At 49.1% G+C, this 24,341-nt stretch overlaps 2 protein-coding genes across 3 annotated transcripts in view; one reads left to right on the top strand and one right to left on the bottom strand.

Moving 5' to 3' along the window:
- IL4R (interleukin 4 receptor) overlaps positions 1-16,264 on the bottom strand; it is a 30,358-nt gene extending 14,094 nt beyond the window's left edge. Inside the window, exons 1-4 of the mRNA XM_081338163.1 lie at positions 16,053-16,264; positions 2,677-2,809; positions 1,347-1,519; positions 633-787 (exon numbers count right to left, since the gene is read on the bottom strand). Of these exons, the coding sequence (XP_081194289.1) occupies positions 633-787; positions 1,347-1,519; positions 2,677-2,809; positions 16,053-16,110 (519 nt within the window). The 5' untranslated portion in view covers positions 16,111-16,264. The remainder of the gene's footprint in view (positions 1-632; positions 788-1,346; positions 1,520-2,676; positions 2,810-16,052) is intronic.
- Positions 16,265-19,302: 3,038 nt separating this feature from the next.
- Positions 19,303-24,247, top strand: NSMCE1 (NSE1 homolog, SMC5-SMC6 complex component). 2 transcript variants are annotated; one of them, XM_081338618.1, is made up of 7 exons: positions 19,303-19,455; positions 19,543-19,664; positions 19,768-19,845; positions 22,115-22,261; positions 22,370-22,486; positions 23,216-23,336; positions 23,669-24,247. In XM_081338618.1, the coding sequence occupies exons 1-7, from the start codon at positions 19,338-19,340 to the stop codon at positions 23,752-23,754; spliced, it is 789 nt and encodes a 262-aa protein (XP_081194744.1). In that variant the 5' UTR covers positions 19,303-19,337; the 3' UTR covers positions 23,755-24,247. The 2 variants fall into 2 exon arrangements, with proteins under 2 accessions (XP_081194744.1, XP_081194745.1); XM_081338619.1 differs by lacking the exon at positions 19,768-19,845.
- The last annotated feature ends 94 nt before the right edge of the window (positions 24,248-24,341 follow it).

The following is a 24,341-nucleotide window of genomic DNA, read 5'->3' as shown; positions in this document are numbered from 1 at the left end:
GGCCCCTTTCTATTTCTCCCAAATTCTAAGCAGGCCACGGAAAGGGCCACAAACACGGTAAGCTCTTTTGGGAGACCGCTGCTGAAGCTACGAGGCTTCGCCAGGGCCGGAAGGAGGGAGGGGCCTGTGCCTTCTAGGATCTGGCAGGTAACGGAGTTCAATGTGTGCCTTATTATTTTATACATCTATATCTTTTATGGATTTTTAACGTTCTCTTAGCTTTTAAAAATGTTCTGAAAAATTTCCCAGCCAGCCCTGCCTACCAATAGCAGGGCAATCCTTAGCCCATGCAGACATTTGAAGAACAATTTGACAACAGAAAAAGTTGCCAGAGTCCTCCTACCTTGAAATACCTGAGCTTTCTTTTCAAAGGATAGCCTGTCTCTGGCTGAAGGCTAGACTCCAGGTGCTGGGCGCTGACCTAATTTAGGAGCACGTGAACCCTCCCCTTGAGGTGTCGCCCAAGAAGAACAGGTCGCTTGTAAGCTCTTGCTGGCTCAGGATTACAGACAGTCCGGCTGTCCTGTTATGACTGCTGAGGGAGCAACTCAAAGTGGCACGACGTTCAGTTTCCAATTCTCTGTCAGATCTGCCGCCCTCATCCCTAGAAAGGGGGACCGAGGCTTGCTTACCTCTTCTGTATAGTTTTGGGGCCATATGGAAACCTCGTACTTGGCCGCAGAATGGTAAAGTGGGTTGGACGGACTGTAATCCCTCTCCCAGGTAAGGATGAAAATGCGGCTCTTCCTCCTCTCCACCCTCAGGTTGATGAGGGGCCTGGGCTTCACTGTGAGGGCGAAGAAGCAGAGGAGGACGCTGGGTTGGGGGGAGGCGAGACAAAAGGCATCTGGGGAGGGAAAACGCTGCAGGCGGGCAGGCAGTGGGTGGGGCAAGGAGGACACCTCAGACCTTCCCTTCATCTTCCCTCTTTCTTCCATTTTGGGGACTTTTATCCTAGTGTTGCAGGAAGCCCCACGGTGGCTCCTGCCCTCTCGGCCTTTTGATGCCCAGGTTCTACTTCCCACCCCACCCCCCCTCCATTCAACGCGCCAGGCAGAAGAGGAAGGAGGCTTCAGATACCAACCATTAGGATATCACTACAGAATTCTTTGTCTGGGAAACAAACACAACTGCCATTCCGGAAGCAGAGTCGAGAGAGGAACTGAAGGGTATTCTCTACGAATGTACCCAGCCTTGCAAATGTACTCTCCCCACCTCCTTTTTCCTATCCAGCATCTCCATCATGCCAACAGATGCCCCCTTTGCCACCTGAAACCAAGGCTGCTGTGACCTAGGACAGCCCTAGGGTGGAAAGAGATGTTCAGGGAAAGCCAAGGGTATCTCACCGATTGACTCCATTTTCAAGCTCAGGTTGCTCCAGACCTTGGCATCGTTCTCCATCCTGGCCAGTGCTAAGTGATACGTGACCCTTTTGAATTTCTTCCCCAGAATCTTGCAAATGCACAGGGAGGCGGCGCCTGGGTCCCACTCCTTTTCCAGAGGGCACTCCTGTGGCTTCCTGGAAAAAGGGAAAGAGAGTCCTTAGCGCACACAACCCTTTGTTCATTTCTGCACAGCCAAAGATGGTCTGCAAAGTGGCAGATACCCTCACACTCCATCCACGAAGGCAGCAGCAGCAGCTCTGAAACTTGGGGGCCGGAGGGCAAGAAGGCGTGCTAGGCAGACCCAGGAAAGAGACCAGGAGAGAAATTCTGCTCGAGACACGTTTCTCCCTCTTCACTTTTAGAAGCCAAGGATTTGTGCCTGACCAGCCTGGTGTTGCAGGTGTTACTGATGACAGCGATGTTGAGGCACAGCAGATTTTGCAGGTAGTAGCCTCACTGGGCTACTGAAGACAGCCCACCTGCCATCTCAGGACGACCTCCCCCAGTAGGGAGTGTGGGAAGCACAGCCTGAGAAAGTCCCCTTTCCCGAAGGGGGGGTGGGGGTGGTCAGCAACCTCTCCAGGTCTGCATTGTCCATGATGCCTGGGAAGATTTATTCTCAAGAAGGTAACAGTAACAATATAACGGAGCTAGAAGGGATCACCAGACCCTCCTTACCAGATTCAACAAGCTGAGTTGCTCTAATTTATCCAAGGACTCTGTCCACTCTACTGATTTTTGTGACCAGAACCCATTCACGACTGCTGAATGAGACAGACTGTCACTCTGGATGTCTCTCTGACTATAAAAGATCTTGCAAAGCCACCCCAGGAGTCATTCCCCTGTGTTAGCCATCCAGGTGCTCTCTGAAAGGGCTCCACTGGGTCAATGTGAAGGTGCCAGGGAGGGGGCTGTCTCCTCAGGGCTACCACAGTACCTTACAATCCTACCAAAATGCTAATTTGGCTCTGCCGAATGGGAGAGCTAAAAATCTCACGAAGGAACTAAAATTCTGCCAGAAGAAACAAGAATGACTTAACACCCTCTTGAGGACATGTCAGCATCAATAGAAGAGAGTGATCCTGTCAATGGCCCAAATCAACTCCTTGTGACAGTGTGAGCGTGGATGGAGGAAATTGCATAGCTACTCCAAGCTCTTTGATTGACCACTCCGTTCCCCAGTCCCTGCAACTATGAGAGTCTCTGCTTTATAACGGATCCCATACCTCCTACCCTTGAAGAGAGGACTGTTGTACCCGTCAACACAACACACAGCTTTGCTAATACTTACGTTGCAAAATTCGCCTGATAGAGTAGTTTAAACTCCGTGGTGCAGTTGGTGATGGCACCCACCTCCCAGCGACAAACCAGTTCAGTGGCAAAATCAGTGAGGCACCTTGGCTGGACATTCTTTGAAGACGTAACTAGGAAAGTACAAAAGAATAGTTACTTGAGGAAGCTGATATTCTCATGGTTCCGACAGACAGAGATGAATAAAGCAGAACTCCCAAGGCTTGAAAATTCCTCAAAGAATAAGTTTATTAGGTACAAAGTATCGGCACAGTAAAAAGTGAAACCAAGTCCGAATACACAAGTAACAATTGCCCAATTACAAAGTTTCATGTCCCACCCACAAAACTATGCAAGCAACTACATTCCCCAATATACTCATTTGGCTGGCTTTTTTATGCAACACCTAGTCCCTGGTCGCGGGAGCAGTAGATGACCTTGGTTCCCACGGGACAGAAAATTATTTTGACTAATGAAGCACTTGGGCAACCCCCCTCCCTCCATTCAATGTGGCAACCTAGAATGAGAAGAGAAAATGGCTCCAGCCATGCTCATTGTAGAGTTGGCAGTCGTCCCCTCTTAAAAATAACGAGCCTGCTGTAGGGGAAACAAAAAGCATGTTAAATATTTCCTTGAGGCTTGTGAGGATATTTGTTGTACAAAAATTTTTATTAACCGGTCTGCTTTCACATTTGTACATTTCAACCACGTAGTTTCTGGCAGTGGACAGCCTTTCCACTAAATGAGGTATTGTAACTTCCCCTTGTACAACCTAGAATCAACAATTCATTTTATTTCATAATGTGTTTCCCCTTCTACCACTACTGCTTCTTAAAGAGGATTCAGACACAGGTTTCAACAGACTACAATGGAACACAGGGTGGACTTTCCCCAAAGGCTGTGGAAGCTTTAACTCCATGGTAACCGGATTTATGATTTTGGTGATAGGAAAAGGACCCAGAAACTTTGGCCCCAATTTTTTACTGCGTAACCTCAATCTCAAATACTTAGTTGAAAGATAAACCTTTTCCCCAACATAAAATGGCCTTTGAGGGCAGCGTTTCTTATCAGCCTGTTCCTTAACCTTAACGGCTGGGATTAAGGCTTTTTTGACATTCGTCCAAACACTTTGGAAGGAGGCCACTCACTGATCCAGAGTTTGAGAAGCAGGTGGCTTCTGGGGGTATTCAGGCATAGGCACAAAATCCCTCCTGGTAGCTATCTTAAATGGTGTAAGACCAGTGCTACTGTGCACAGTATTATTATAGGCTACTTCAGTGAAAGGCAGAAGATCGGCCCAATTAGTCTGCTAGTAATTAACATAGCATCTGAGGTATTGCTCAACCATTGAGTTTGTACGTTCAGCCGCCCCATTAGTACTCGGATGAAAAGCTGATGAAAGCCCCTGAGTAGACCCAATAAGCTTAATGAACTTCCTCTAGAACTTCGCAGTAAATTGAACCTCCCTGTCCAAAATAATCCACTTAGGAGCTCCACAGAGCTGATAGATGTGCTTCAAAAACATCTTGGTCAGTTTCTGAGCAGAGGGAAGCCCTGAACAAGCGATGAAATGAGCTTGTTTGGAAAATAGATCAATCACAGTCCATATTACAGTATTGAATGAATGAACCTTTATTGATTTTGGGGACTGATATCCAAGTGTTGGGAGAAATCCCAGTTAAAATGTTAAGGAAAAGCCTTATTATTAAGAATCAGCCAAGAATATCTGATCCTAGATGGATGAGAGATGACGATTGTGGTAGCTTAGAAGCCGTCGTAGAATTTCTATGAGCAAAATACAATAATAGATTCTTAACAGAGGGCTTTGAAGTTTAACTCAGCTGTTGGTTTTACCTGTTAACTAAGATTTTTAAATATATATCTTGTGAGTAGATGTCAGGTCAAATGGGATAGGTAAACAGACTTGTAGAAGTTAATTGTGCGGGGAACTAGTATTCTTGAAACATATCGGTATTCAATTGAGGGGACAATTTATGTGTGTATGTTTGCTTTTCTTTTTATAGACATGTTTTTTTTGTCTTGTCTAGTTTTTTTCTTTATTCTGTATTTTCTTTTTTATCCATTTTTGGAGTTGTATTTTAATGTTTTGAATAAAATTTTAAAACAAATAAATAAAAAAGAAATGATCATAGCTGCTTCTTCACCTTTTTTGCTCAGCTGCCAAATTCCAATGCAAGGTTAAAGGGCAGGTATAGATTGTCTTACCCAGAGAAAGTCCATTTTGTTGAAAAGCCCTTCCTTTTGCTCTTAACAAGTTTTCCTTTTGGGCTTCACATCCATGCCCTAAAATCCTTGGAAGACTGTGTGACAACCTTATCAAGGAACTTGAACCAGGCCAGCAGTTAATTCAGGTTAGCTTCTCCTTTCCTGCTGCAGATCGTTTGAGTTTTGCATACTTCCTTACCAGCCCCATCACTGAAGGACGAAGCCAGCAATGCTTTACTCACAAACCCTCCTTCTGGGAGGTGCAGCCTCTGCCAGGGGTGTGAATCCTTTGTGTGGCTTGTTGCCGACTTCTTGCTAATGATCACATGCTTTTGTTTTCCAAAGGTGTATACAAGCTAAAATGAGTCCCCCTCTTTGTGCTGTACAGAATAAACAGGTTGCAATTTTCTGCATTGTCCAATAATTGGCTACTTTGCACCAGGGAAAAGCAAACCTGGCATTTGGCCAGGCCAATCTATGGTTTGCCTCTGGAATTGAATGTTTATACACTCCCATGAAAGTCTGTTTATTATTCCCCAGGTATCTGGGTGAATTTGGAACAAACTTTGGCTGAGGTGACCTCACTTACTGCAACGTGAGGCTGGGGCCTCCTGTACATGTTTGTGTCAGAACATTAACTTTCCTGAAGAGAATTCCATTCCCTGTTACTGCCACGGCCTTTTAGGGAGCTGCAAAGAAATGCTGCTGATACGCAGTTGTTAAACCAGAAATGCCAGTATAACCTGTAAATTGTAGGAGGCAAGAATCAAACTGTTGCTCAGCCCTTTAGTCACCATCAAGACAAATCAAGCAGCACTTTAGACTTCATTTCTCTCCTAAATCAGTGTTTCTCAGCCCTGGCAGATTGAAGATGGCTAGACTTCAACTCCCAGAGTTCCCCAACCAGCAGTGTGCTAAACTGTAATGTCCTTTTCTGCTTTATGTAGCAGAGGGCAGGGACCACCGAGCAGTTGCTGTAAATGTCAATGCACACTCAGACACCCACCTCCTCCTCAAATGGGGTCTTGCTTCATGTAGAGCTCCAGAGGAGGAGGCGTAACACGGCCCAGAGAGGATGCTGTGGCTCTGACCACCATGAGACATTGTCCTGACTGGTAGACAATTTCTTCACCTTGCACAAATGTTTTTATTTTTCGTATTTCTCAACCATCCATCTATCTCAAAGAGGGACTCTGGGTGGTATACAGTAAAATGTTAAAATATGAAATAGTATATATAAAAGGCAAACATTTCAAGAGGAGGCAGGAGATTAAAATTAGTGAAAAGGGGAGGGTTTTCAGGGCATTAAGCAGCCCCACGGCTGCAAGCTCCCCCAGGTCCCCCTTGTGAGGCCGTAGAGGCACGTCTTAAGTCCTGTTTGGAAGACCAGGAGACTGAGGTCCTGCCTCATTTCTGGGGCTGGGCGGAGGAGGAAGAGAAATATTCCACAAGGCTAGGACAACAACAGAGACCAGTGCCGTTTTGGTCCCTTATCAGGGGCTGAAATCTGACTGAAAAGGGTCTGGATCACCCATTTCCTCCAGGGTCCTCTGGAGTTGCAATGCTACCACCTCCTTGGTCACCTTCCTTAAAAAGGGGAGGTGGGAGACTGAGCAAAAGCTGTCCAGAATGGTGGGGTCCAGCAGTGGCTTCTTAAGGAGGGAGCACCTCTTTCAAAGGAGCTGGGAAGAGCTCCTCCCACAAGGATGAATTCACCGTCCCAGGTGCCTCAACCAGCCAGGAGAAGCATGGACCGCAGGCGCAGGGGGCGACCTTTGCATTCCGAAGGGCCCTCTCCACCTCCTCAGCGCCAGCAGAATCAAATGGCTCCCAGGGAACTGGATAATTCTCCCCAGGCATCTCCACAGGACTTGCATCACGCTTGGTATCCAACTGGGAATGAAACGGAGCAATTTTATCCTCCGGAGGCCTGGAAAATTCCTCCGCACAACCCTGTAGGAAGATGTCTGGCCCAGCCTTTCCAGGGAGAGTCCGTGTGACCGTAAGCAAGGCCGCTGGGGGGCCTTCCGCAGGTGCAAGGAGGGCAAAGAGGTATTGGGGATTGGCTGCTCTCACCACCGTGAGGTAAACCTAAATAGTGGCCTTAACGCACGTTTGGTCGAGTCCGTTCTTCCTTTCCCTCCAGCACCACACTTGGCATCCCTTGGCCTTTTCCAGCTGCCTCAACTCCTCTGGGAACCAAGCGGAGCGATGGGCCAGGAGAGGCCACGTCCTGTCTGAGACCCTGTCTCCTCATGCCAGGCAGCCGCCAGGCTCTCAGCGGGGCTAGGCAGTAGATCGGCAGCTATTTCCCCTGGCACCCTCTGGAACCCAGCTGGGCCCACCAGTTGCTGGGGGTGGACCAGTTGAATGGGCTCAGCCTCCCTGCAGAGGGAGGCTAGCAGAGCCTCAAAGCCACAAGGGCACGATCTGCCCCCGACAGAGGAGCTGAGGAAAGCTCTTCCCTCCGATCACATTGCCACGGCCCTGACAAGAAAACCAAGTCCAGAGAGAGGCCACTGTCCCACGTAAGGCAAGAATAACCTGGCAGAGGCCCATGGCCATCACGGAGGCCATGAACTCCAGGGCTACTTCAGAGGTCCAGCCCAGGGATGGCATATTGAAGTCTGGGCAACTCCGCCGCCAATTTGCAATCCAGTCCACACTACAGGAGACCTTCGGCTGACTGTTCTTAACAAAATTCGCCTACTGGGGATCTGTCGTCCGGTTCACACTGGCCCCAAATTCACTGGGACACCATCAAGGCATCTGCCTCCCGGCTGCTTCTCCAGAGGCTCACAGCTGTACTGCAGTTCCTCCATCCGGCTGCGCCTTGACCCTTGGCCTCGCTGTCCCTTGGGCCCCATGTGCTCTTTGCTGCTCTTCAGCTCACCTGCTTCTCTGGCGGGCCGTACGGCTGGACTTTGGTCAGGCCCCCATCAGCCTCACTCCTTGCTCAGCCATTGGGTCTCTCTCTGGCTGGCTGGCAGCTCAGTTTCTCCCCTAGACTGACCTCAGGCCTTGGGCTGCCAGTTTGCTTCCCAACTCTCTGCCACCATCAGCTGCCCCCAGCTGCTCTGGGGATTCTCGGCATTTCCTTGTCAGCTGGGCGTGATAGCAGGACTGCCCAGGAGTCACCACGGCCGACTCCCCGAGGGACAAGAGCTACGCCAATTTCAAAGAAATGGTGGAACAGAATCATTAAAGAAAGGATGCAAAAGGAGGGACAGAATGAAACAGGGATGGGAAAAATTAAAATAATTTTTATTTTAAAATAATTAAATAGAATTGTTAAATTGTCCCGTGGCAAGTTGGCCACGGCGAGTTGGCTGTGGCAAGTTTTTCCACCCCCCCCAGGGGGTACTGAACCCCTAAACTCAGGCAGATTATCTTCCTGCTCTACTGGCCCCCAATTAATCACCACGGCTGTTATTGTGGCTGCAACTCAGTTGTTCTTCTTGCTGATTCTGTCCTTATGGCCTGCAAAAATTGGACCGCAGGACTAAGGAAAGCGAGAGCCGGAAAGTCCTTCCTTCCTTCCCCAGCAGGTCTGGCTCAGAACGTCGCTCCCCGGGGGAAGCAGGAAGGCTGACTAGGCGTCCATCCACAATAACCGTGTTCCAGCTTGGAGGAGAGTACGAGAAAATTATGGGGTGTAAGAAGCCTGTCTTCTCTGTGGTTCAGTTCAGAGCAAGCAGCCCAAACCCCAAACTCTGGTTTGGTTTGAGTAGGGAGGTTTCTCCTGGGACGTCCCCAGAGCTGCTTCACCTGGGAGGAAAACGACAGCCGATTCTTCCCAGCTGCAGCGGACGGACCAGGACTCAGGAAGTGGCGCCTGCCAAAGGCCTGGGGTCCCTCCGGCGATTGAAGGGGAGATTAGCGGACTCTTCGGGCAGCTCCTCTCACAGATTTATTTACTCCTAAAAATGATTCCTGCCAAATTCCAGCTTGTTGAGAGCTCTCCGTTGTGATACCCGTTTGCGAAAAGGAAGATAAGGGTGGTCCTTTGAACAACAGACAGATTAGCTGACATCACAGCAAAACGGTAGTTCAAATGTCTTTCATATAAGACTTTGAGGGCCTGTTAGCTGAAGGGCCATCTGGATTCAGGCCTGGCCACTCTTCTGTTGAAAACGGCTTCATTTTACGCCAGCTAGTAGGAAAATATACCACTAAAGGAGCCAACAGTTTGCAACTTTTACAGACCTCAGTGTAACGCTTGATTCAATAAATAGGGACCTTCTTTGGAAGAAACCATACGGGCCAAACTCCTCTCTTTAACCAAGACATTATATTTACTTCATGCTCAGGGGAAGAAGAGTCTTATGGTGCACCACCTGAACCGCTGCCCATGTCCTGTTTGGCTGCACGCTGAATTCTGCAGAAAGGACCGTTTGCTTAGACCTCTTTTGAAACCTAAAAAACATTGAGACAGCTATTTCCTCTTATTTCTTGCAGGGAACAAACACGGACATCGCTAGCAGAACTTCAATTTTTGTATCATCAAAGTCCAGGTCGATAAAAGACAAAGACGACACCTAGAAGAGATTGGGGTTGAATGCTGCATTTATTATGAATATGCCCTTCTCTTTTCTCTGCGCTGGTTTTATAGTCTTTGTTAATATGGTCAGACGACTAATCAATAAAACTGCTGACTTAATTCTAAGTAACTTTCCCATATTCAAAGACATTCAATCTTTCTCTGGCAAGGGTGAGGATTTCATTGCAGGTGGGCTGAACTTTCCAATTTACCACTGGGGGGTCCTTCTAACTGCAGGTCCCAGCCAGGGTAGCCTCTTTCTGGAGGGTCTTTATTATTATTTTTACAAGAAATCACTCAAGGTGGTGTTGAACATCTCCAACACAACCCTCCTCCTACTTCCCCCACCACAACCCAGGTGTGGAAAACGTTGGGCTGAGGACCTGTGTGCTCATGAAAAGCTTACTTTGGGGGAAAAATTAACTTTGAAAAATGCACTCTTGCAGAAAATGGAGTTATTTTGGGATAACAAAGTTGCTTTCACAATTACCAATTACAATATAAATGCAGTTCGATTTTTCAAACTTTTGCAGTTTCTTTAAAAAAGTCCAAGTCTGATTCATCTTTGACTTAGTCCAGATTACTTCTACTAGGAGGATTTGGAGAAACTAAATCTAACTTGTAGGACAGTAACCCTTTTTAATACAGGTAATACTCACTTACTAACTGCAGTTGAGACCAGCAACTGCCATCAAGTGATGCAGTCATAAAGTGAAAAGTCACAGGACTGGACTTGACATTATGATGGCAGTTAATCGGATCTAGCTGCAGTGATTAAGCGAGTCATCATGGGTTGTTAAGCACAATGTCACATGACTGCCACCTGCGGCTTCCCACCAGCTTCCCCACTGACTTGCCTAGTGAGAGGTTGGCCATGAAGGTTGCAAATGGTGATCATGGGTTGATACATTGGTCTTAATGAGGGCTGATGGCCAAATCAGCCCTCATTAAGGGCTGAGGGCTCGCAACTTGGGTGTCCTCCTAGATTCACAGCTCTCCTTGGATGATCATATAGGAGCTGTGACTAGGGGGGCCTTCGCTCAGGTTCGCCTGGTGCGTCAGTTACGGCCCTATCTAGACCGGGATGCCTTGCGCACAGTCACTCATGCACTCGTGACCTCCCGTTTGGACTACTGCAATGCTCTCTACATGGGGCTGCCCTTGAGGACTACTCGGAGGCTCCAGCTGGTGCAGAATGTGGCCGCGCGAGTTGTGGTGGGGGTGTCCCGATACTCCCATGTAACACCTCTACTCCGCGAGTTGCATTGGCTTCCGGTTGTCCTCCGGGTAAGATTCAAGGTGCTGGTTACGACCTATAAAGCCCTAAATGGCATGGGTCCGGGTTACTTATGGGAGCACCTGCGGCCGGCGTCAACTTCCCTCCGTCCAGTGCGCTCCCACAGAGAGGGCCTCCTTAGGGTGCCGTTGGTCAAAGAGTGTCGACTGGCGGCCCCCAGGGGGAGGTCGTTCTCTGTGGGCGCGCCAGACCTTTGGAACCGTTTACCAGTGGAGCTCCGGATGGCTCTCGACCTTCGCTCCTTCCGACTTGACCTAAAAATATATTTATTTGAACAAGCCGGCCTGGTCTGATGGGTTTAGGGGTATTTTAATGTTATTGTATTAATGTATTGAATTGGGCTGTAATATTTAATATTTTTTTTAAATTTTTATATGTTATATTTTATTGTATTGCCCTGTACACCGCCCTGTGTCCTTCGGGAGAAGGGCGGTATAGAAATTAATTATTATTATTATTATTATTATTATTATTATTATTATTATTATTATTATTATTATTCTAATTCTAATTCTATTAAATAAATTAAATAAATAAAAATAAATAAATAAATGCCCAAATTGTGATCCTAAGTCTGTGATGGCAATGCAACAGCCGCAATATAAGGACTGGGGTGAAGTCTCCTTATTCAGGGTATGGAAGTTTGAACTGTTGGCTGAATGCCCAGTCAGAGAGCAAGGGCTGCCTGCAGTGGAGAGGAAACTGATGAAAGGGGAATAGCAAACTGGAACATCTTGTCTTAGTAAACCAGTAAAGAGTTGCTTTGAGCAACACAAAACTGTTTTCCGTGCTCTTAAAACAAGGTTAGTATTTGACTCTGTCCAAAATATTAATCTCCTTCATGGATTACTGCCTTGTCGCGGCGAAGGGGCTTGCGTAACTCAATGAAGCTATGAGCTATGCCGTGCAGGGCCACCCAAGACAGACAGGTCATAGCAGAGAGTTCTGACAAAATGTGATCCACTGGAGAAGGAAATGGCAACCCACTCCAGTATCTTTGCCATGAAAACCCTATGGACAGTACCAAAAGGCAAAACGATATGACGCTGGAAGATGAGCCCCTCAGGTCAGAAGGCGTCCAATATGCTACCGGGGAAGAGCAGAGGGCTAGTACTAGTAGCGCCAGAAAGAATGAAGCGACTGGGCCAAAGCCGAAAGGACGCTCAGCTGTGGATGTGTCTGGTGGTGAAAGGAAAGTCCGATGCTGTAAAGATTTTTTCTCCATAGGAACCTGGAATGTAAGATCCATGAATCAAGGAAAGCTGGACGTGGTCAAACAAGAGATGACAAGACTAAACATCGACATCTTAGGTATCAGCGAACTAAAATGGACAGGAATGGGTGAATTTAATTCAGATGACCATCAGGTATACTACTGTGGGCAAGAATGCCTCAGAAGAAATGGAGTAGCCTTCATAGTCAATAAAAAAATAGGAAAGGCAATACTGGGATACAATCCTCAAAATGACAGAATGATCTCAGTTCGAATCCAAGGCAAACCATTCAGTATCACAGTAGTCCATGTCTATGCCCCAACCACCAGTGCTGAAGAGGATGAAATTGACTACTTCTATGAAGCCCTACAGCACCTTATAGAACTAACAGCAAAAAACGATATCCTTATCACCATGGGGGATTGGAATGCTAAAGTAGGAAGCCAAAAGATAACCAGAATAACAGGCAAGTTTGGCCTTGGAGTACAAAATGAAGCAGGGCACAGGCTGACAGAATTTTGTCAAGAGAATACGATGGTCATAGCAAACACTCTTTTCCAACAACCCAAGAGATGGCTCTACACATGGACATCACCAGATGGTCAACACAGAAATCAGATTAACTACATGCTCTGCAGCCAAAGATGGAGAAGCTCTATACAGTCAGTAGAAACAAGACCAGGAGCTGACTGTGGCTCAGACCATGAGCTTCTCGTTACAAAATTTAGGCTTAAATTGAAGAAAGTAGGGAAAAGCACTAGGCCACTCAGGTATGAATTAAATCATATCCCTGTTGAATATACAGTAGAGGTGACAAATAGATTTAAATTAGATCTGATAGACAGAGTTCCTGAAGAACTATGGACGGAGGTTCACAACATTGTACAAGAAGTAGCAACTAATACCATCCCAAAGAAAAAGAAATGCAAGAAAGCAAAATGGCTGTCTGAGGAAGCTTTGCAAAAAGCTGAGGAAAGGAAGGAAGCGAAAGGCAAGGGAGAAAAAGAAAGATACGCCCAACTGAATGCAGAGTTCCAGAGAATAGCTAGAAGAGATAAGAATGCCTTCTCAAATGAACAGTGCAAAGAAATAGAAGAAAACAATAGAATAGGGAGGACCAGAGATCTCTTCAAGAAAATTGGAGATATGAAGAGAACGTTTCATGCAAAGATGGGCATGATAAAGGACTAAAATGGCAGGACAGAGGCAGAAGAGGTGGCAAAACTACAACTAGACAAGAATGAGCTTAACATCCCTGATAACCATGAATGTGAAGTGAAATGGGCCTTAGGAAAGCTAAGCAACAACAAAGCTAATGGAAGTGACAGTATTCCAGCTGAGCTATTCAAAATCTTAAAAAGACGATGCAGTAAAAGTGCTACACTCAATTTGCCAGCAAATTTGAAAAAACATTGGCCACAGGATTGGAAAAGGTCATTTACATTCCAATTCCAAAGAAAGGAAATACAAAGAATGTTCAAACTATCACACCATTGCACTCATTTCTCATGCTAGTAAAGTTATGCTTAAAATCCTACAAGCTAGACTCCAGCAGTATGTGGATCGAGAACTACCAGAAGTACAGGCAGGATTTCGAAGAGGCAGAGGAACTAGAGATCAAATTGCTAACATACGCTGGATCATGGAGAAAGCTAGGGAGTTCCAGAAAAACATCTACTTCTGCTTCATTGACTATGCTAAAGCCTTTGATTGTGTGGATCATAACAAACTGTGGCAAGTCCTTAAAGAGATGGGCGTACCAGACCATCTTATTTGTCTCTTGAGAAACCTATATGCAGGCCAAGAAGCAACAGTGAGAACTGGACACGGAACCACTGATTGGTTCAAAATTGGGAAAGGAGTCCGGCAAGGCTGTATACTGTCGCCCTGCCTATTTAACTTACATGCAGAGCACATCATGAGAAAGGCAGGGCTAGATGAATCAAAAGTTGGAATTAAGATTGCCAGGAGAATTATCAACAACCTGATATGCAGATGATACCACTCAAAGGGCAGAAAGCGAAGAGGAATTAAAGAGCCTCTTGTTGCGGGTGAAGAAGGAGAGTGCAAAAGTTGGCTTGAAACTTAACATTAAGAAAACCAAGATCATGGCATCTGGCCCTCTCAATTCCTGGCAAATAGATGGGGAAGAAATGGAAGTAGTGACAGATTTTATTTTCCTGGGCTCCAAGATCACTACAGTTGGGGACTGCAGCCAAGAAATTAAAAGACGCTTGCTCCTCGGGAGGAAAGCCATGGCAAATCTAGACACCACACTAAAAAGCAGAGACATCACCCTGTCAACAAAAGTGCATATGGTCAAGGCTCTGGTCTTCCCAGTTGCCATGTATGGCAGTGAAAGTTGGACCATAAAGAAGGCCGAGCGCCAAAGAATTGAGGCCTTTGAACTATGGTGCTGGAGAAGACTCCTGCGAGTCCCTTGGACTGCAAGGCGATCAAACCGGTCAGTCCTAGAGGAGATCAACCCTGACTGCTCTTTAGAAGGCCAGATCCTGAAGTTGAAACACTTGGCCAGCTAATGAGAAGGAAGGACTCACTGGAGAAGAGCCTAATGCTGGGAAAGGTTGAGGGCAAGAGAAGAAGGGGACGACAGAGAATGAGGTGGCTGGATGGAGTCACTGAAGCAGTAGGCGTGAGCTTAAATGGACTCCAAAGGATGGTAGAGGACAGGAAGGCCTGGAAGAACGTGGTCCATGGGGTTGCGATGGGTTGGACACGACTTTGCAACTAACAACAACAAAATATTAATATCATAGTAGAATGTTTCTATGGCATCTACTGTGAATTTAAGGTGTTCTTCCTGGCCTGGATCAAGACAACATGGAGATTGGATAAAAAAATTATCACCTAACACTAGAAGGAAAAGTATATGTCACCCTTTGAAAGTGAGTTTTGTTGTTTTGGATGAAGGGCACAGAGGAGGACTATTAAACATATGAAGAATGGCTGCAGGACTTGGGTTTGGTTAGTCTAAAGAAAAGAAGAAATAGGAGAGACATGATAGCAGTATTACAGTATATGAGAGGCTGCCAGAAAGGGGTCAAGCTATTCTCCAAAGCATCAGAAGGCAGAAACAATAGTTGGAAACTGACCAAAGAGAGAAGCAACCTGGAATTAAGGAGAAACTTCCTGACAGTGAGGACAATTAACCAGTGGAACAGCTGGCCTCCAGAAATCGTGGCTGTTCCATCACTGGAGATTTTTAAGAAGAGACTAGGGGTTGGCAACCTTGGCTCTTTTATGACTCATGGACTTCAACTCCCAGAATTCCTGAATCAGCTGATTCAGGAATTCTGGGAGTTGTCCATGAGTGATAAAAGAGCCGAGGTTGCCTACCCCTGGACTAGACAATCACCTGTCTGAGATGGTATAGGTTCTTCTGCTTGAGCAGGGGGCTGGACTAGAAGACCTCCAAGGCCCCATTCCATTCCATTCTATTCTATACAGTAGAATCAACACGTTCTGCTTCTGCTTCTAAGGAATTTTCCACTTTCTCCCCCTGCTTCATGCTTTATTATTATGAGTATGAAATGTAAAGTTAATCCTGCTGAATTAATGCTGGTCTATTGTTAATCGTTAAGTTGAGCACAGCAGACTGAAGAGGGCTTCCATCGAACGTCACCGGGGTGTTGATGCGAGACCGTTTTGGTAGCGGAAGGTCGGGAGGGCGGCTGAGCGGCGCATTCAGAGCTTCAGCCCCGTTTCTTACTTCTCTATTGTACGTTATATATACAATATATTGCAAATGCAACTCTCGGCCCTGAACAAAACGTCCGTCGGGAGCCTGGGCGAGCAAAGCCCGACCAACCCCCGCCGGCCTGTCCTCGGCTGGCCTCCCGCGCCCGGCAGAGCCGCCCGGCCCTTCCGTGCCAGGCCGCCCTCGTCGCAAAGCGGGACGGCCGACGCTGGCTCCGCTGCTCGGGGACGCTGACTCGGGGAGGCCGAGGGGCGCCCGCAGCGGGCTGTCTCCGGCCCGGCCGGGTTTTCGGGGCGGCCCGGGAGAGGCGAGAGCCCGGCCCTTCCCGACCCGCCGCGCCCTCTCGCGCAGAAGCGCCCGCCCGCCCGACGCCCGGACTTACGGTGCCACAGGAGGCAGAGCAGCCGCAGCCCCGACGCCGCGCTCCGCCACCAGCCCATCGACGCCGCCGCGCCCGGGACGCGCCGCCCGTCCCTCCTCGCCGCTGGCGCCAGCAGCCGCCCCGAGCGCCGCCGGCCGCGGCTTCCCAGGAATGACGCCAGGCGGCCCCGCTCCCTCTTCCGCGGAATGGCAGGGCGGGCTCGGCGGGCCGCCACGCGGGCGGGGGCGGCGTCTGCCGGGCCCAGCCCTTCCGCGGAAGCCGAGGCGAGGGAGGCGGTGTCCCGCAGCCCAGGCGGGCGAAGCGAGGCCGTCCCCGGCCGGCGGGCATCCCTTCTCCGCTTGCCGTTCGGTGGCTGCTGGCCGCGAGGCTGGCCGCGCTGGACCGGGGCGCCCATGAGGGGTCTACCTGGGCTGCCCCGGACTCAGCCCGGCGTTCTCCAGCCGAACCCAGGCCTTCCCCTTCGCCATAACGCGGAGCAGCCGAGTCCGGTGGTGGAAAGCCTCTCGGGGCCCCGGGTCACTGGGGGCCCGTGGCTGGATTGCCGGCTGGCGGGTCTTTGGGGGGAGCCCCTCGTTGCACGCAGGCCCGGAGCCGCTTCTAGGGCGCCTGGGCTGCTCTGGCCCTCCACTTGACGGAAACCCAGCCAGGCAGCCACTTTCTCAAGGTGAAAGAATAAGAATAATAAAATAAAGTTGGAAGAGACCTTGAAGGTCATCTAGCCCAACCCCTTGCTCGGGCAGGAAACCCTATACCATTTCGGACAAATGGCTGTCCAGTCTCTTCTTGAAAACTTCCAGTGCTGGAGCATTCACCGCTTCTGGAGGCAGGTGGTTCCACTGGTTAATTGTTCAGTCAGGAAGTTCAGAGGCCATAAAAGAGCAGACAGTCTCCGCAGAGGCTCTGCTGTCATTCCTCTCGTGCAACTAAGCTGCTCAACGATATCTGCACAGCAGAGGGGGTTAAAAGCACCCTAAATTCCAAAGCAGGAATCTGCCTTCATCCTGAGCAGAGGATGAGGACCCCGGACGAGTCTTCTCCCTTGGGAACTGATGGTGAAATCACAGCTGCCAATGTAGGTCATTTTAATTTCAGGTTTAATTATTTCATGTAATAAGTTATCTGTGATTATGTGGATACACTTGAACAGTAAAGACAAAGGTTTCACCTGTCCAGTCGCCAGTCGTGTCCAACTCTAGTTTCTTAGCTGAGGGAACCAGCGTTGTCCGAAGACATCTCCGCAGTCGTGTGGCCAGCATGACTATATGCTGAGGGGCACAGAGTGCTGTTACTTACTCACCAAAGTGATACCTATTTACTCACATTTGCATGCTTTCGAACTACTACGGAGGCAGGAGGTGGGGCAAGTAACAGGAGCTCACCCCATCCTGCAACCCTTGGGTCTCGAAAACCAGGCTATCGGCTTTCCAGCTGACAAGCTCAGCATCTTTAATTGTTGAGCCATCACACCCTTTGATGTACTTAAGAGTGGTTTAAAGGCCAGCAGTATGGCATAAATGATTATGGCCCATCACAGTCAGCCATGTGTTCTGTATGTTATACACAACAATATGAAGACACAGCTGCCTTTTTTTTTAGCTGGTGTTGCCTTAGTATGCATTGTGTTCTTCTCAAGAACCCACAATATTTTAACCTGTTCATTTTTTACTACTTTTTCAATGTTATTTTTCTAGCAATTTTTTTATTACTGGCACATCATAATTTTGGCAACTGTGCAATGTTTATAATCGGTTAGTGTGATCCTGCATGAGCTGAGTATATGATCTGTTTCTTCTGCTTCCTTGCATAATACGCACTTTGAATGCTTTGACGGTTTTTCAAGTTTGTGTGTGTGTGTGTGTGTGTATATGTGCTTAGAGAGCCAGCATTTTTTGCCATAACCACAATATCAAGCTGGATTGAAGCTGATTTAAGGCACCAGGCTAAAAACAAAGAGGCCCTGAGTTCTAGTCCCATCTTAGGCACAAAGCCTGCTGAGTCACTTCAGGCCAGTCGCTTTCTCTCAGCCCTAGGAAGGATGCAAAGGCTAATTGCTCCCAAAACGTCTGACCAGAAAACTGCAGGGAGCAGTCCAGGCAGTTGCCAGAACAAATAGTGATTCACAGACAAAGCCTGGATTAAAAAACAACCAGAGCCGTCAACAACACACAACATGGGCTTCACTAGCAGATTCGGCTCATACTTTGGAAGGTGTTCCAGAGGGCAGGGTTGCTTCCTGGTCCAGAAGATGGCAACATGAAGGCCAGTTTGGAGAGTTGGTGAAGGGGGTGTGTGTGTGAGTTCTAGTCCTGCTTTTAGTGGCATTAAGCCAATCCCTCTCAGCCCAGTCATCACAGGATGGTTGCTGGGGAGAAAATAGAAAGGAGTACTAAGTAGGGATAGCCAAGTGCAGAGTAGGAAGTGCCTGTCTCAAGAGCAGCAACTGTGGAGTTAGGTGTCCTACCCAGCGGATCACCGCTTATGTATGAACTGGCCGTCTTCCGCAGCGGCCAAGAAAGCCAACGCAGTCCTGGGCTGCATCAACAGAGGGATAGAATCAAGATCACATGAAGTGTTAGTACCACTTTATAAGGGCTCCGTAAGGCCACACTTGGAACCCTGCATCCAGTTTTGGTCACCACAATAGAAAAACAATGTTGAGACTCTAGAGAATGCAAAGAGCCACAATGATGACTAGGGGCCTGGCTGCTAAATTGTAGGATGAAGGGTTGCAGGGATTGGGTATATCTAGTCTATTGAGAAGGATAAATGGGATCACACTGGGAAGGCATAAGGCTCTTGCCTTGAGCAGAGGGTTGGACTGGAAGACCTCTGAGGTCCCCTTCAGCCCTAGGGTTCTATAATGTTCACCGCCTTGAGTTGTATATAAACAGGGCTAGATAAAAATACAATTGCGGTGCGGGCAGGGAGGCAGGCCCTTACAGGTGCCCCCCCTCGCCCCCGCAGCCCAGCACGGGGCGCGGCCGGAGGGGACCCCGCCGCCGGGACAGTTCCCGCGCTTCCAGACGCCTCCCGGAGCGGCCCTTTCCTTCGCCCCCTCCAAAGCTCTGGGTCCCGCCGCGGGGTCGGCCGCTTCCTCGAGTCGGGCTGCTTCGTGCCGGGCTCGGGTTGAGGACCCTCCCCGGGCGAGCCGTCGGAGGCGAGGCGCCGACCAGAAGAGCGAGGCAGGCCCGCCAGAGGGCGCTCTGGAGACGGGAGGAGGCGCGCCTCCCAGCTGCCCTGCCCGGAAAGCCCCGCGCGGAAGCCCCGCCCCGCCCCCCGCCCGCCATGGCCGCCGCGCAGAGCGACGCGCACCGGCGCTTCCTGCAGGCGCTGCTGGCCCGCGGCGTGGTGGAGGCGGCCGAGGCGGAGCGGCTGCGCCGGCTGTGCTGCCAGCGGCACCAGGGTCAGTGGGGGGGGGCTGGGGGGGTCCCCGGGGGGGGTCTCGGGGGGGCGGCCGCGTGACGCGCTTCCCGCTTGTGCCCCCCGCCAGCCCCGCGCGCCCCCGGCCCGCTGGAGGACTTCATCGGCGGCCTGAACGCGCAGCTGCAGCCCTTGTCCATGGAGATCCGGAAGGGCTGGGCGGAGGACAGCGGGAAAGCCCACTTCGCCCTGGTGAGCCTCCCTCCCTCCCTCCCTCCCTGCCCGCCCGGCGCCCGCGGCCGCCCCTCGGCCCGAGAAGGCAGGATCCCACCGGGCCTTTTCCTCTGAACCGCAGGTGAATCTGGCGGAGACCGAGATTACCAAAATGGCCAGCGACTTCTCCGAGAACGAGCTGGAGCTGTTCAAAAAGACGGTAGGTGCGGCTGGCGCCTTTAACGAACGCCGCGACCGCTGCTGTGGCTACGCGGGAGAAGCGCAGAGAAAAGCGGGCAGGAAAGGAGCCAATTCTGCCCACTGCCGGCAGTTTGACGCTGACGGGCTGAAGGCTGACTCGGCCTTCCCTCCTCCCGAGGTCGGTAAAACGGGCCCAGAGTGTTGGGGGGCAACAGGCTGATCCTGTAAACCGCCCAGAGTGGGCTGTAAGTCACTGTGAAGCGGTACGTGAGTGCCGTTGTTGTTGCAGAGACACTTGCGGCAGTCTGTCCGGAGGATTGATGCGAGGGGAAGTGCCTCTTCCCAACTCTGGGCAAAACAGCCTCCGGAGCTTGGTTGGCATGCAACGGAGAAAGAAAAGGCAACCACCGTGATTTTTGTCATGTTCCCGTGAGGACCCCCGTCCTGCTCCGCCTGCCTCGTGAGGGCGGTCAGCGTAGATTCGTGGCAGAGGCAGCAGAAACACACAATCTGAGGCGCTTTGAGAATGAAACGGCGATTGATTTGAATTGGAGTGACTGATGAAAGTAGAGGGACTCTGCTAAATAGAATTAGATAAATTCTGGACACCTATTGAGTTTACACGAGCTGGAGAGGTGCCTGGCTTAAATCCCTCACATGTGACTGTTCGTAGGATAGATTTTAGGAAATAGTCTGGGATAGAAGCTGGAGGCGTGTGAACCTCTGGACCGTTTATGGGTTCATTGTATCCTTTCCTCTGTTTCCCAAACTACTGAAGCCTACACTCAATAGAGGGATGAAACTAACAGAATTCTGAGGAACGTTTGCAAAGGTTTTTTGTGGCTAAATGAGGACCCAGATTGTTGGGGGCAATTAAGCTGACTTTGTAATAATGCCGCTTGGGGTGTGTGTGTGTGAAAGCCCTAATAAGCAGGCATACACATAGAATGAAGGCTACTGCTAAGCCCTGAGTCTTCGGAGAAGGGCGGGATATAGATGGAATTAAAATAAATGTTCAAGATAATAGATTTCCTGGCTTTTAGAGCTGGAGCAGTGGAAGGCACTGGCGCCCATGATGTGGTCCAGCTTGAGATCCCCCTCAACCAGAATGTGCTGTTTGCTTCCTCTCCATTAATTCTGCTAGAGAATTCTTTGGGAAAGCAAGGCGAGGAGCAGGGGCTGGCTTGTACATCTTCTCCTGTTAGTTCTAGCAACTCCTGGATCTCTAGTATTTTGTCTTGCGAAGTGGCCTGAATACGATCTAAATAATCCACGCGAGGACTCCTGGGTGGTCTCTGAGCTGGGTTGTTGGTTGCACTGATGATGTCTATGGAGATTCTCAGTCATCGGGTCATGGTTGTCTCATAGGTGCCTTTTCAAAAATGGAACTGAGCTGTTTTTTCCTTGAGGAAGACACTTCACTTCTCATCCAAGAGGCTTCACCAGTTGGGATGGTAGGGGGATGGAAGGATAGGTACCGACAGGATGGTGGTAGATTGCACTGATGATGTTCCCTAGTTGGGTAAGGAAACGTCTGCAAGCAAACAATCCTGCTCAGAGAGCAGCAAGGACCCCATAGTTAAACTCTACAGAGATTCTCTTTTGTCAGAATACTACAAATGGTTGGAGATGACCAATCACGAAAACTTTTCTGGAATGGACTGATGAAGCGGAGGTGGTTCTGCAGGACGTATTCCTGACCTGAAAATCTGTTATCCTTGTTTTTTCTTGAAGCATATGACTAATTTTAGGATACAGCTACTTTTCTCTCTTCTTTTTTGATCCATGTGTGATGTGTAAGATGGTCTGCAGAGACGAAAACAAAAATACTAATTTTCCAGGGCTGTAGCCAGTATTTATCTATTCCAAGAAAAACATTAAATTTTTGTGGATGATAGGTTTTAGTTCCTACTGAGACAAATCTTCTCCATTGGAGGAGGCTGCATTATGTAGGTCTGAGCAGAAATGTCCTTGGGGGGAGAAACAGTCCTTAGACTTGGTCCATTTGAGGGATGCCACAAGAGCACGTCCTTGAGCATGGGTGTGGGCGTGTGGGGACCAGTGATGCAATGGAAGCTCCCATATTGTAGATGGAGAGAAATAGGATTCTTGAAAGAGAAGGTGAATGCGTTTGCCTCTTGGGTCCTGTTGGGGCAAGGAAGGAGGGGAATTAACCCTTCAGGTCACACCATCCCTGTCTGGAAACTTATGGGGGCGGGGGGGATGCCTAACATGTGGTGCACCGTGTCTGCCTGGTGCATACTTTCATAGGCCCTTTGTTTCTGCAGCTGGACCTGATCCTGTTGTCTGGGAATGGCTTTGCATCATCCACCGAGATCTTGAACTTGGCTGACCAGTTAAAGCCAAAGAAAATGAAGAAGATGGAGGTGGAGCAAGTGCTTCAACAGCTGGTGCAGAAGAAGTGGCTGTGTGAGGTGGGCAAGGGCCTCAGAGGCGACAGGCACATAACCACGTCTCCTGCCCAGGGGGGAGGCGGGGATGGTGGGCTCCAAGGGTGATTGACAGCTTATTTTGTTTTGCAGAAAGAAGGGGAGTACACCCTGCACATCCGCAGCATCCTTGAACTGGAGCAGTACATCTTTCGCCATTACCCGGAGTCTGCCCGGAAATGCCACATCTGCCACAGCCTTTCTGTTCAGGTAACTACCAACCCATCTTGTTGCAGGTGCCAGAGACAATGGACCAGCTGTAAAAAAACAGTAGTAGTTTGGTAATTAATGAACTTTCATCAGCTGCAGCTCACTCATACCTTGTAATAAAATCTGTTAGTAGAAAAGAGGGCTACCAGGCTCCTGATGTTTGTCTACCGCAGACTAATACAGCTGCTATCCTGCAGTTTCTATCTGTAAGTAGGTCACAGGCCAAGTTGCAAAAATAAACCTCAAACCCTCGTTAAACTGGTCAATCCCTTGGCTGAATTCCTGCCCATTTAGCAACTTTTCCTTGGATTAATTCAGAAGCAGCCTCTCTGGAAGCAGGGCTCCCAGCTCAGCAAAAGCTGGAGGGTCCTTGGCAGGGCTGGGCAGTTTTTTGTGAGGAGGGTCCCCCTTCTTGTAAGAGTCTGTTCTGGAGGCCCGAGTGACATGTCACTCAAATGCCCAAGGCTTTTATAATACTTACAAACCATGGAACGCATTTCTAGACTCTCCTACAGGGCAGCTGGTAGCGATAGAACAGAGGACAAGCCTGGCCAAGTCAGTCTATGGAGAGCTGCTACAGCTTTCCTTCCCTTGGGGGGAGATGAGGGCCTTAGGATTCACCCATCAAAACCTCTGAAGAACCTTAAGGGACAAAGTTATTTACTCAGAGGCCTGGGCCTCTCCTTGATCTGTACACGATTCAACGTAATGGGACTGCTTCCATTTCAGAGTCAAGTCTGTGAGGATTGTGGAATAGTGCTCCATTGCTCTTGCCTTTCCAAGTACTTCCAAGCACAACCAGAGCCACGTTGCCCTCACTGCAAACAGTTTTGGCCTCACAAGATTCCAGGTAAAAACTTCATGGTGGGCTGTCTGTCCGTGGATACGTGTTTTTCATATAGAGATGAGGGTGATTGATTTGGCCTTTCTTTCATTTTGTAAGTATCGTGAGACATTGTGCTGGAAAACGAAGCCTCATTCAGATGGAGGCTTTTTAGAGGGGAGGACCAAACGGAAACAGTAATATTTCAAACGTGGAAAAGTAGCCTGACCAGGGACCTTGGAGCCAAATCGAGGCATCCTGCCATCACTGTAAAAGTGCTGGCTTTGGGATGTGAGCCAACACACACTGGCTTACCTTCCTTTTTCAGCTCATCCTGCCTTTTCTCCTTTGCAATGCAGACTTCCATCCTCCCAGCCAGTTGCCCTCAAGTGCCAGGAGAGAGAGCAGGAAGGCCTCCAGGATGAGCTCCAGGCAGCAGCAGTAACAGCCTTTCGGACGAGACGGAGGAGCGGTTTTTTTCTCTGGGGGCACCTGGGCAAAGTGGGGCTAGGCAGGTGTTAAAGCTGAAACGGCAAGGGCTTGTGCTGCCGTTTTTATTGGCAGCCATTTTGCCTTTTTTGCTTTGAATGGTGACTGGGCAATTGACCTGCCACTTATTTACTGCCGATGGAGCATTATCCTCAACATTTCCCCTTTGTTTTACAAAGGGTGCTATCCCACTTAAAGCTAGGATATGCTTGAGCTCCTACTCCACTCACCCAGTGGGCCATCTTCCTAAACACATTTTGATGTTGGCATCACTCACCCTCTCTGAACTGGTGGGACTTGAGTGGGTTGTAGATCCATCAGGGAATTTTAATTTCCTTGTGTATCTTGCCCAAGAACCAATCCCTTTGGGACTCTGCAGGATGACTTGCCTTAATGTTGGCAGCTGCAAGTGACATATTTTTTACTGACAAAATAAACTTGGGACTGAATATTGCAGTGTTATTCCAGTGCATTTGGAAATACAAGGACTTAAACAGGAGTGTCAAACTGCCAGCCCGGGGGCCGGATGCATCACCAGGAAAC

This window comes from Vipera berus (assembly GCF_964194415.1).
Source record: "Vipera berus genome assembly, chromosome: 13".
NCBI lineage: Eukaryota > Metazoa > Chordata > Lepidosauria > Squamata > Viperidae > Vipera > Vipera berus.
This window is presented reverse-complemented; position numbering and strand designations above follow the sequence as displayed.